At 45.7% G+C, this 13,404-nt stretch overlaps 1 protein-coding gene across 2 annotated transcripts in view; it reads right to left on the bottom strand.

The window, feature by feature from the left end:
• The window catches only part of LOC135366606 (integrin alpha pat-2-like), a 46,107-nt gene extending 33,429 nt beyond the window's left edge, over positions 1-12,678 (bottom strand). For both annotated transcript variants that reach the window (XM_064599385.1, XM_064599386.1), the window contains exons 1-5: positions 12,335-12,678; positions 7,330-7,451; positions 2,433-2,542; positions 753-873; positions 488-588 (exon numbers count right to left, since the gene is read on the bottom strand). In XM_064599385.1, the coding sequence (XP_064455455.1) occupies positions 488-588; positions 753-873; positions 2,433-2,542; positions 7,330-7,451; positions 12,335-12,498 (618 nt within the window). In that variant the 5' untranslated portion in view covers positions 12,499-12,678. The remainder of the gene's footprint in view (positions 1-487; positions 589-752; positions 874-2,432; positions 2,543-7,329; positions 7,452-12,334) is intronic.
• Between the last annotated feature and the right edge of the window lie 726 nt (positions 12,679-13,404).

The raw sequence follows: 13,404 nt of genomic DNA, 5'->3' as shown, positions 1-13,404 counted from the left end.
TGGCTGGCTAGGAGCGTGCTATGCTGTGAAGATCTGTTTTTAAGAGTGTAGGCTCTCATCTGTTGGCGAGATAGACCGCTCTCCGACCCCGATATGGCCACGGTCGTGTCGTTTCCGCGCTAGAGAAGTGCGTACTTCTGGTTTTTGGCTCATTTGCATAGCAAAATTCGGGAATTTACATCTCAAGGTACATTCGCTTCTCAGGGTGTTTAATAAGGACGACGGATTTGAACAATTACTATAGCGCCAATTCTGCTATCTCGCATTTCTGAGAAAACATCAAATTAACAAGTTCATTAATTAATTTTAGCCAATTAATCGTCCAATAGTTACATAAGTTGTCCTACAAGATGTCCGCCTCGCCGCATCCCACTTGCGAAAACGAAATTTATGCAGCTCTAATCGTTTTTTTTAGTAAAGAATATGGGTCGAATTAAAAAAAAAGAACCTGTATGGTATGCGTTCCCTTATGTTTGGCAAAACTCACAGGGGAAATTGTTCCAGCGAATCCCGCTGCTGCGACCGAGTAATACTGTACATCACGCATCTTGCCCGTTGCAGGGTCCAACATTTTCACCACCTGGGCATCTGCGGAAAGAGTCAGATATTGGTAAGGCGTGCATTCGCATTCTCTTCTTGTTTTGTGGTCTTGAACAGAGATTTCTGCGTTTAAAAAATGTCTTCTTCTTATCACCGTAGACGTGGTGAAATTACGGTCAAGAGACCACGGTATGATCGAAGAAAGAACTTACTTTTCTTAAGCAGTGGCCTCAGATCCTGCGACGTTGTCATATCTCTGTCAAGCACGTAGCAGATACCATTCATTAAGTTCTTCCCTCTGTACTTCTGGTTCTGCCACCTGGGCGCGCACACCTGCAGGCAATATAGTCCAATGCACGACCTACTAGTTTACAGCGACCATGTTACTGGCACTGGTTCTCAGCGCAGCAATTTGGAAGTTAGCGGTGGCACTGCCCATCGGCCCGTTTATTGCTTCCCCCTTATAGGATATCTGTATAATGATGCATGTCCCACGGGAGGTGCGTTTTTGTTAATATTGTGAATTGGTTATCATCATCATTCTGCGCGTTTTCACTGGAGTTGGGCTTTCATAAAGCTGCACATGCGCATTGTCGTGATTGAGCGGATGTTACCGCCATGTCAGCTCACGCGGAATTCGAGCTTCTACGGCGGTCAGCACCGGACGCCGGGTATTGCTGACTGCGTTCCGAAGCCGGAAAATTCTCAGACCGCTCCCCGTATGTAAACTACCTAACCTAACCCAACCTAACCTAACTTAACTGGACGACGTCATACAAGTACACTCTTAAAAGAGGATTTTGCCACCTAAGACGTCTCGCAACCAACTGTCATTCAGAGTGACATCGTTCATCGCTGTCGTTGAAAACAGGTGTACATATTTTCTGGACAATCAATACAAAATGCAAAGTGTAAAAAAAAACAAAAAAAAACGCGTCGGCCTCCCATTTTCAAGGAATCAGGCGAGCGAAAGACGTTATTCCGAATCATGGTTTGCCAGGGGCGTGCTATGAGGTGCGCATCAACTGCAAAATAAGCTGAAACTTTTTTTATATATTTTCTAACACATTAGAACTTTGTTCTCGGATATAGAGGCTGTACAAAAGCGTTCGGCCCAAGTTCTTCATTCTCGCTATTTATATCCTGCCATTTACTATAACTATGATCATATACTTCGCAAAAGTAATATGATAGCCTTATATAACCGCCGCACTATTCGGGTCTGCCTGTTCTTGTACAAGTTTTTTGATGGTCGCAATGACTGTACTTGCGTATCTGCCCAAGCAGCACAATGTACTGAAAGTCGAGTGCAATAGGGGTGGACGGTATGTGTCTTATCAATGTTCTGTCCTTTCACGAGTATGTTCAAGGCCTTCCACCTACCCGTCCACCCCTATTGCACTCGACTTTCAGTACATTGTGCTGCTTGGGTGCTATTTCGTGTCCCGTGTGCCGGTGTTCTCGACTCGATAGCATGCCTCTTTCACTCGCATCTCTTTTACTCGTATGTTAATCGTCATTGCTATCTTTGTCCCTTGCATCGTGTGTTATGTTCTTTCAACGTTATCGCGAGTGAGCAAGACTATCATCCCTTTCCCTTCACTAGGGCCCTTTGGTGTCACCTGAGCAGCTTTCAAGTTATGATTTTGATTTGTTATTCCCTTGTTGCACTGTCTTTTGTGCAATTTGTTTTGCACCATCACCTAGACCATACACACACACTATGGACACACTATAAATAAATAATTGAAATATTTGAACTAAGGGGAACCCAAGTTCCAACATATCACGCTTGTATGGTGATGCCAATGTACAATCATCTTGGGAAAAGGAAGCTGACAAACACACACACACACGCACAAATGCCGATTATTCGCTCCAAGCGTCCATACCACAATCCGACCTGTCTCTCCTGGCTGAACCGCCAATGTCATTCCCAGATTCATATTGTCTTTCAGCTCAACGTATTCATCGCCTTCATCTCCGCCAGAAACACCGTTTCCTGCAATAACATTGGAGCACACATGAACATTGATTTATTGGTCTTCATGCTGCCTTTCGTGCAATTGCCTCATGAGAGCGTGACGTTGCCCACGTTGCCCACATACGTGAGGCCGACAACGGCAAGCCCTTTCACCATCACCACCACCACCACCGCCTCATGAGAGTTGCTGTTCGATACACGTGCATGCATGCGTCAGTAACTAAACGAGTTGCAAACAGCAAAATTAGCGAAGCTATCAAACGGACAATCTATTTAATAACTGCAATACTATCTGTGTATTGGGAATGTCAACGTTGCAGTGGAAGGTCTTGACCAAGGTGCCAGGTGTGAAGTTAACGGTTTACATCTTCGTCGTTTTTGCGCACACATATATCATTCAACGAGAAGGGGCGTTTTCGCGAACTTCTCCCATAGATCTAAGAAAAGATCTTCGCGGAACAGCACCGCAAGCGATACTGCCCCGACGGCCGTTTTATGGGTCGCGCATTCGAAGACACCCATAGATTACTACGTATCCTAGACATCAACGCAATAATTATGTGATTTGATACGGGAAGGCATCCATAAGGGCCAGTTCTCACTTGGAGACGTCCGACGCGGCGTCGTGAGCGAGTGGCGCAAGTAGAGGCGCATTTCCGCAGCCTCGTCAGCGCGCATGGTTCTCATGTTCTGTTCCTTCCCACCACAGTGGCATTCCGTCGTCCAAAGCAGACGAAAAGCCAGGAGGCGTGGCCTTCCTGTGTCACCTAATTGGTCGACAGCTGTCGTTCTCGGCAGCTCTCGCCGACGTCGTGAAAGAAGTTCGGCATGGCAGTTTTTTTGGCTCGACGTCTCTCCTCTCCCGACTCCGGAAATGCGCGTCTATTTCCGCCGCCCGCGCACGACGCCGCGTCGGGCGTCGCCAAGTGAGAACTGGCCCTAACGCACTTAAAAACAATCTGAATATGATCGAATTTGTGCCCAATCAAGTTATCTCAACGCTCCCTTTCCCTGTTGTATTTAGTGCTTATCGTGTTTTCTCATCTCCATCGTAGTATTTATCATTATTTATGAGTGTACCCCTTTCAGGTGTTAAGTAAAACAATGAAAGATTCGGGTCCTTTAAAAAAAAAACAAGTTCTCTATGCCCCTTTCTCAGAAGTACTACCCTCTTCAGTTTCGTTTGTACCTTGTTAGGGCATTGTCAAGACCTTTCACTTCGTAACACGAATATACGTGTACCGTAATTTCACGCGTATTAGCCGCGGCTTATGCGCGATTTTTTTTTCTCACGGGGGCTCTGCGGCTTATCCACCGGTGCGGCTTATCTGATGACTATTTTTTCCTGGCATTTTTCCCATACGCCAGTTTTAACGAAAGGGCCGGGCCTACAGTGTCTCTGGAACAGCACTGCCCTGCCGATGCACGAACAGTGCGTAACAGGGACGGGTCCACATTCGAGTAGATTAATCTTCCTGGTGCATTCCCCCAAGCAGCTTTAACGAAAGTGGTGACAGTTATTCACGTTTTCTGGAAGACCACTGACCCATCAATCCATAAAAAACGCCCAACAAGGGCACAATCCGATCTTGGTAGAACTCTAGAGATGACCTCCTTTGTTGTACACTATGGACCACAGGGTTTATGGCCTTCTCTATGGTCTCCTTTGTCATTTAAATCAGTCGTCTCGTATTGCCCGCGGCTTATCTGCGAGTGCGGCTTATCTGCCAGAAAATTTTCAAAACGTTCCTAAAAACGCGTCCTGCGGCTTATCTGCGGTGCGGCTTATACGCGTGAAATTACGGTATATCTGCCTAAGAGAATGCACAACGTCAATAATACACGTGAAAAATCCAGCTCCATTTAGTCTTGGCTCCCACTGCCATTGGCCTCACGTGACTATCGTGCTGACAACCTGCAGATGACATTCGAAGCAACTGTAAACACCAGTCTCATATTTCTCTCGCGCACTTTGCCAGTCTTCCGGCAACACATTGTATAGTTGCCTTGCTATGGATATAGATTATCTCCGTTATCTGTAATAGTCACTTACTAGGAGACTGACGGCTTAGTATGCGTACGCTGTCCAGAACATGAACAGCAGCCATTCTAGTTCGCAGTATAAGCTGAAGACTAGGTTTTAAGGGCCCTCGTAGATATATCCAATCAAAAGCGGACGATTTGGAAAGGCACACAAGGGACGCACTATGTGATACTGATGCCCCAAGTTGTCACAATCAAAGATGCATTCAACAGTTAAGAGGGCAGACTAATATCGTTGTGTGCATGATAAGATCCATTGTCCTAAATGCAGGACATACGTCAGCGTCTGGTCTCGCCTCTACGGGCGATTTTAACGTTATAGCCATCTATTGAATAGGCTTTATCTTCGCAGGTGAAACCAACCTGTAAGGAGCCTCTGAATGACTCTCTAAAACGTCACAAAAAACTGCATAGCACACACTAAAAATGTAGTTTCACCACATAGCACGCTGTGCGCCAACGATTGCCACGAATGATAGGGTAATCGTTTCTGATTCGAAGAGAGATGGGGGTGTACGCCTTTTTGCGGCAATTATCATATATCCGAATTGCCACAAAAAGGCGTACGCCCACCTCTCTCTTCGAATCAGAAGCGATAACCTTATCATTCGTGGCAATGGTTGGCGCACAGCGTGCTATGAGGTGAAGTTCTGTTTTTACAGTGTAGAAGTCGGCCCAGGACGCATATTCACCCCAGAGCGTTAGTCGCGAGGCTGACAACGGCGAGCTCATCCAGCATTACCAGCACGACCACCACAACCACCACCACGTTTTTAGAGTGCATGACAGCATGGTCTCCTCGTCCTTCACGCGAAATAAAAACCAATTTATACTCCGAGACAACGTAAGAGCTACACTCTTAAAACTGAACTTCACCGCATTGCACGCTCTGCGCCAACCATTGCGGATTAATGATATTTTTGGATAAATGATAATTGACACAAAAAGGCGTACGCCTCCCTCTCTCCTCGAATCAGAAGCGATAACCCTATCATTCGGGGCAATGGTTGGCGCAGAGCGTGCTATGCGGTGAAGTTCAGTTTTTAGAGTGTACAGTCATAGAGGTATATCTCCGCTAGCAGAGAATGTAGTCCGCACATTGAGGTTGGTGCATGGAGGGGGGGGGGGGGTGATGTAGGGAAGATGGCGGGCGCCTGGCGGTCGACGATCGGTTGTCGGCGCTGATATTTTGCGTGTTTATTTTCGAAGCGCGCAAATGTGCTCTAAGGACGTCGTCTCCGACGGCTGTTTTGTCAACATGAAAACTGTACAAGCAACTGTTTTTTTTTTTTTATTGCGTGTTAGCTCCGCGAAGCTACTGTGGCTATGAGCGGCGTACAGACGTGGACAGATGGAGAGAGGACAGCAGAAAGGAGGGGGAGACAGGGGGTTATTAGTTTGCGTCCTGGGCCGACTTCAGGGCGAACTGTGCCGCCATATTCGTCTGGAAAGTCTTCGGAAAACCCAGGGAAAACCTCAGACAGCACAGCCGGTGATAGGATTCGAACACACATCCTCCCAGTCTTTAGCACGACCTCGGCTACCGCCAACGACCGGGACGCCTTAGCCCACACGGCCATGCCGTTGGTCACAAGCAACAGTTTCAAGCATGCGGGCCCACTACGTTGGGGACTCCGGAGCGCGTATTTTTAGGCGAATTTTTATTTGTGGGCGGAGTTCACCTGTGGGAGTTGGGTGAGACCCGAAGAACGGAGACGGCGTGAAACTGAAGCTAGGACGGGCGATACCACGGGAAAAGAACGGTGTCATTTGTTGGTACTTCTGCTTTCTGTCGTTGCCTACACTCTTAGAAATGAACTTCACCACATAGCACGTTCCTAGCCAACCATCATCCCGAATGACAACGTTCTCGCCCCTAATTTGTTGAAAACGGGAGGAGGAGCCTATTTTGTGCCATTATGCACGGCACAAAATAGGCTCCTCCTCCCGTTTTCAACAAATCATGGGCGAGAACGTTGTCATTCGGGATGATGGTAGGCTAGGAGCGTGCTATGTGGTGAAGTTCATTTTTAAGAGTGTAGTTTTGGCATTTCATGCCGAGACTGAGAGGTGACTCGGGTTCGAATCCGGGAGCCGGCTGTGCTGTCTGGGTGTGTAACCTGGGTGTTCCTCAGACGGTCTTAAGACAAATGTCGGCCCGGTTCCCTGTGAACTCGGCCTAGGACGCACGGCCCCCCCTGCAATAGTCGTGACGTTTCCCGCCTAAGCGTGACTGTCTATACGGCAAGCAGTCCCGTCACCATCACCACCTTTATTTATTTATTTTTTTCATTTTTGCATCGCATGACGTGAATAGGGATGTACCAATGTTTGGGGTGACTCGTCAATGTAACTAAGTTCAATTCTTTGTAACATTTAACTTAACTCGTTGCTTTCAAGGTTCTGTAACTTCCCGAGGCACTCGTTCCTTTCGTGGGCAGCATTGAAACTTGGAGTAATGTAAAGAAATATTTTGGGAGAACTCGATGTGTGTGCGTGTATTTTTCTTTCATATCCGATGCAATCCAATCCAATCAAATCCACAATGCCATAAATATCGGCGGGGTTGTGAAGCCAGAAGATTTTGTCCGTTGCGCGGTAATTTAAAGCGTGTACCCCCTGATAATCAGAATTAAAGTTCTGGAACATCTCCGACTGCTCATTTTTCAGCCACTCTTTCAAGAAAGCTCGGCACGATCAGAACGGAACTCGGGAGCGGCAACCTTCTTTGAGTGCTTTGGGTAGCTAATATTCTGACGCACCTTTCCTGTCGACGAGCACCTCGTCACATGATGCTTCATCCAGTTTGCATCGGAACAGCACACCAGGGTTTTCTACCCCAGTCATATAGGAAGAGTTCTCTCTAGTAGCTGCCACCAGTGCACTGTAGAAAAAAGAAAGTATAACGGTAAAAAAATAAGACCATTTCCTTTTACAGCATACAAGACGCCCAACCTTATCGCGGAGGACTGTCGGATACGGGGAGTGCACTAACCATGGGCGTACCGAGAGGGGGGCAAGGGGGCCGTGCCCCCCCCCCTTGAGCTGCAAGGTCGCTTGTGAAAAAGTGTGCTCTTTAGTCATAGGTCGTCATGATTATTCTCAGATGGGATAATAGGAACCTCTAAACACCCGCACAGTCCGCAACGTCCGCCTCCAGAAAAACAGATGGTAGGGGGAGTGGGGTAGCACGCTTCCCCCCCCCCCCTGGAAGCACTTTGACCCCTCCCCCATTGGAAAACATTCTGGGAACGCCCATGGCACTAACACATATACTCCTCCATGGCCGATAGCACGCCAGACGAACGTAATGCTTTCCTGGAGAGCCTGGCCTTGACGTCACTGCAAACGTCATCGTGCACGTGACCATAAAAATGGCAGCGCCCTTGGTCGGCGGCCGAACCGTTTGCAAACAACGCGACTATTGGTTCTGTGCGTCGTTTTGAAACGTCTTTCGATCTATGCCAACAAGTTTCATCCAATACGCGTGCAGTTAAACATGTCGGTTTGGGCATGTAGTTTCGTATTAATTGACGTTAATTACCTTTAATAACATTTAATTACCTCTGGTATAACCAGCAGTTACCTTCGGTATTCTTTAATTTCATTTAATATTTCTCTTAATTACATATATCTTACATTCATTACCTTTAAACTCAACTTTCTCGTTTTAATTGCCGTTAACTACCTCTGATTTCCTTCAATTACTCTTACCTCTTACTCTTAATTACCTTCGACTACTTCAATCTCAAATGATTTGCGTCCATTTACATTTACCCTCTTATATCCCCTTTCCATGTCCACTTATACCGCCGTCTCGATGAGGCGTCACCATCTCACACACGGACACACACACATACATGTAGCTTTTTTTCATTTCGACACTCCTAATGCGAACGCATTAAAACTAGTTAGCACTATAATCGAAGATATTATTACGTCGTGTAGTGCGGTTTGCACTGTCGGATGAAAGTTTCAACCAATTAAACGAACTGTGAAACGTTCTGGATAGTTCTGGTTATGGCGGCTATACGATTCAGATTGCGTAGGGTTCGCAGCGCACTACAAGACTGCTATGAAGCAACTTCGGAGCAGAGTGTACGGAGTGTGTGTTTTATTTTTTTCTTAAAACCAGACCAAGAGTGTACGCTGACAAGTTCTACCTTTACACAGATTTGGGCGGGATATTTTTTATGCTTATAACAATGGGTCAGCATATGGCCGCCACCAGCGTTCGATGCCCACAATACGAATAAATACCTGGGAAAGTGGCGACTTACAGGCCCGTCTGAGAGCATACAGTTAATAGCAGACGACGAAAAGCCTCTGGTGTTCTTTCATAAACGAAGTCGTCCTGCTTGTGTACCCAAAAATAATAGTGCTCGTAATCCGAAAAATCAGAAAAGCCCTGTCCAGACGATATCTACGTTGCCCTATCGAGATCACGCCCAGTACTTTCATCGTGTACATATTTTAATTTAGTATTTTCTTTCTGTTGTTGTTCCCCCTGAAGTCGGCCCAGGACGCACAGTAACCCCCTCTCATGTCTCCCACTCCTTCCCGCTGTCCTCTCGTCGCTCATTGCCACAGTTGCTTCGCGGCGCTAACGGAATACAAACAACTACAGTGAACCCTCGTTAATATGACCCCCGATAATCTGACATACGCGCTTTACGGCCATACTCCTGGGGAACAATGCAGTGAAACCTCTGCAAATCTCCCCGTTAATATGACAAATCCGCATTATGACCAAAATCTTCGGGAACGACTATGGTCATAATAACGAGGGTTCACTGTGAACCCTCGTTAATATGACCCCCGATAATCTGACATACGCACTTTACGACCATACTCCTCGGGAACCATGCAGTGAAACCTTCTGCAAATACTCCCCGTTAATATGACAATTCCGCATTATGACCAAAATTTTCGGGAACGACCATGGTCATAATAACGAGGGTTCACTGTACACGGTTTAGCGCCGGTGTTTCCTTGTATAGCCCAAGGGTTCTTCCAAGTGGAGGAACGCTTCCTTGCTCCACCTCACTGCTGTGGGAGATCGGTGTCGAGTCGAGGAACGTTTGAAGGGGTACTAAAGTGGAAAGCTTACTCCTCGCGGAATAAAAAGCGTCGTAAACCAACACAAAAAGGAACGGGATCCATATCCGTAGCGTCGTTCGGGATTTATGAACAATAGAAAAAAAAAAAAAAACGCAATGTACGTTTTCCCTCTCCCTTTCCTTCTCAAGAAGCGCGACAATGCGGAGAGGGCTCGGATTGGTCTCGTCAAACGATCCTCCCGCGATGATTGGACAAATCGTATGCGGAGACCAATGACAGCGCGCTATCGGCCTTCTTCAGAAAGGGAGGGAGAGGGAAAGCGTACTACGTTAAAGTAGATTCTCAGCGCATAACACGCTCCTAACCAACCATCATTCTTAACGATATCGTTCTGTCTCCTGATTGGTTAAAAGCGGGAGGAGGCGCCTATCTCGGAAATGCGTACAATAATATGTCAAAGGAAGGCGCCTCCTCCCATTTTCAGCAAATCAGGTTTCAACAGAGTAGATTCTTCCGCTCGTAAATCACGTACCTCCCGACGGATGGCAATCGGTCCTTTCATGTTCGTGTTAATGTAACGGTGTCTTTCATTCCTCGAGAAGATTTTTTTTTTTCACATTCGTGCTCCTTTTAAAGATGCGGCCGTAATTATTCCTACTGCTCAGTCCCTAAAGAAGAGCTTCTTGCAGAGGCATTTTGTGAACAGTTACAGGCGCCTTGTGTTCTCGTCCGTTTGTGATGTTCGCGAAAACAACTGCGGAACACAAAAGGACACACACACAACGCGTAGCGCTTACTGTCAACGGTTTGGTAATTGTTTGTGCTCCGCCAGTGCACTCTTAGGAATGAACTTCACCGCAGAGAACGCTCCTAGCCAACCATCATCTCGAATGATATCGTTATCTTCCCTGATTTGTTGAACACGGGGGGCGTACGTCTTTTTTTGTGACAATTATGAACAGCTGAAGTGTCACAGAAAAGGCGTACGCCTCCCGTTTTCAACAAATCCAGGCTGATAACGATATCATTCGAGATGATGGTTGTCTAGCAGCGTGCTATACGGTGAAGTTCATTTTTAAGGGTGTGGTTCTAGCGCTTTCAACATGAATTCAATTTACCCACAGGTCTCTTGCGGTCTCTTCTCTCAAAATACACCTTTCATAATAAGCAGAACTTGTATCAGGCGCATTCTTATCTTGCATCCATATTACCGTGATAATACTTATCACCAAATTTTATTTCCTCTTTTTTTTCTCTCTCTTCACTCTCATTGAATAGACATCCTGCGTTCCCCACGTGTTCGAACTATGAGAGTATAAAAAAATTATCGCACCCTGACCCACTACGTTTGTGTTCTTTTAGTAAACAATAGCCGTGAGCTCTCTTTTCCACAGCTGCATTATCAAGTGTATATCCGGCGATGGCTTTGTTCGTCGATGATCTCAGTGCGCATAATTTCCCCACCTGTCACTTTCCGCTGCTTTGCAGTATGTGTTCATTGTCAGCAAGTAGGGGAACTACCTACATGAAGGTAGACCCCTTTACACACAGAGAAACTGCTAGATGCGAAGGCATAAAGGATCTGCCCAAATTATGTCCAGTTCTGGGGTGTCTATTAGGAACGCCAAAAAAACAATGTTTCAACGTATTTTTGTCTTATACGTCGTTTGCGTATTTGCGTGTAGAGGTAGAACCGTTCTCTCGTTTCTCACTTGTGCTTCCTGTTTGTTTGTTTTTTTCTCTCTCTCTCTCTTCCATTTGTCTCGTGACTTTATGAATTTTTTTTTTCACGCCATCGAGGGTGTAAAAGGGGTTTATTTTGCAAATATACCCGGTTTTCAAACCCATGACTGCAAACGCCGACTCAAATGAAAGGTGTAATAACGGTGTTGGAAAACATGTTCGCAAAACAACCAAACAAAAAATGTTTGTATGTATGTATGTTTGTATGTATATATGTAAGGAAATGTGAAGTAGTGGATCTAGAGTGGTTTGTAAGCATATGTGTATGTAAGTTGTACGTCAACTAACGTGTGAAGTTGCAGTTCTTATTTCGTTCTTGAGTTTAATAAATTTTCCTTTAACAACAAAACAACCATTTGAAGCGTTTGTTTTCGTACAATATGTGTCCTTCGAGATGGTACCTTTCCGTATAGAGTACACTTTTTATTCGATGACAACACACACTATTTAGAAGGGCATTTTAGGAAACACCCTTCTATATGGAGCGAAACTTACATCACAAAGGTGTGTTCCATTGGACAAGACATTTACACCCGAAAGATGTAAAATATGTACTGCGCATACTTCATACTGGAGGGGTTTAAACTCACGAAACGAGCATAAAACAAGTGAGTCCTTCGCACGACGCTCCACACATCGGAAGAGTTTTTTTCTTTTTTTTTTTAATATCACCCAGCTCTTGCAACACTTATATATGAGTTAAAACCAGCAGGCCCAGAAAACTGCACTACTCAGAGGGGTTTAATTGTAGGGCACGCAAGAAAATGGCGTGTTCACACTGCGTATGTGCTATACTCAAAACCACTTTCGGCGGACTGTGGAGTGTGCACTCGCCACTTCCTCGCGCACGCAAGTACTGCGCACGCAAAGCTATTGCGTACGCAGTATATGTACTATAACTCTCTCGTATCAATATTGTTTCGTATGATTTCGCTGTGGAGAATGTAAGAACGCGGAACTCACAGTTTGCCGCTGCTGTTCTCAATGAGGTCTACGTTGTAGCCAAAATAACTCTGCGCACTTCCTCTGAACACCACGGGATAGGCTGTGTCCAAGTTGTTTCCCAACACTTTTTTGTTTCCATCTAAACAGCACAGCACACACAGTAGCACACACCACTTCCGCATTTTCCGGTATATTTTGCGCCAAGATGCAATTGCAATAACCACAAGCTGTATAACAACAGGGTTCAACGTTCACTAAAAGCAGTAGCTCCAACACGCCAAACTCGGTCTGCACTAGACGTACAGGTTGTCCCCCATGCGTTCCCCACGTTTCCGACTCCTACACAAAGAGACTCTCTCAACAGAAAAGAATGAATCGTCAGCCTATCGGTGAGATACGGTAGGATGACGTCAGTTTCATGATTAGCAACGGAAACAGATGAGTGGCGGTGCTTATCGAGCGAACTTGTGAGAAATATTTGTAACACTGCTTAAAAATATTGTGCAATACACGTGCAAACACACGGCGGAAACGATGCGATAAAAGAAAGGCTCGAATCAGGGTGCAGTAATCTGATGTCACCGCCGTCTTTTTCATTTCCATTCTGATCTAATCTAGTCTAATGTGATTCCTACAGCTTCTAAGGAATAGCGCGTGTTGTTATCGTATTTTCGAAACCGTTGTCGTATAAGCAACTACGGATGTATACTCAAAATCCCTAATAAGTGAAGTTGTCGCATTTGCATTCTGCGTTATCCTGTATCTGTGTTGAATGGGGAACCGAATAAACGGCTCGTAGAATCATAGAAATTGTAGTGGTTGAACGAAAAACAATTAAGACGACACAACGCCCAAGATACCAGACCGGCAATCAGGGAGGTGTGGGTTCGAACTATGCCATGGGCACTCGCTGACTTATCGTCAACTGCCGTCCTTCAGTTCTTATAATGTAAAGTGTCAACAGAGACATGTCAAAAAAGGAATATGACGTCCACAAGAAGCACCCGAAGAAATGTAGTCTACTGCATGATGAAGGGAGGCTTGCGCATATTAAACACAAGAAGCTTCATTGTTTTATATTCAATCAG

Source organism: Ornithodoros turicata, chromosome 8 (genome assembly GCF_037126465.1).
Source record: "Ornithodoros turicata isolate Travis chromosome 8, ASM3712646v1, whole genome shotgun sequence".
NCBI classification, from domain to species: Eukaryota; Metazoa; Arthropoda; class Arachnida; order Ixodida; family Argasidae; genus Ornithodoros; species Ornithodoros turicata.
Note: the sequence above shows the minus strand (reverse complement) of the source record. Positions and strands in the feature narration are given on the sequence as shown.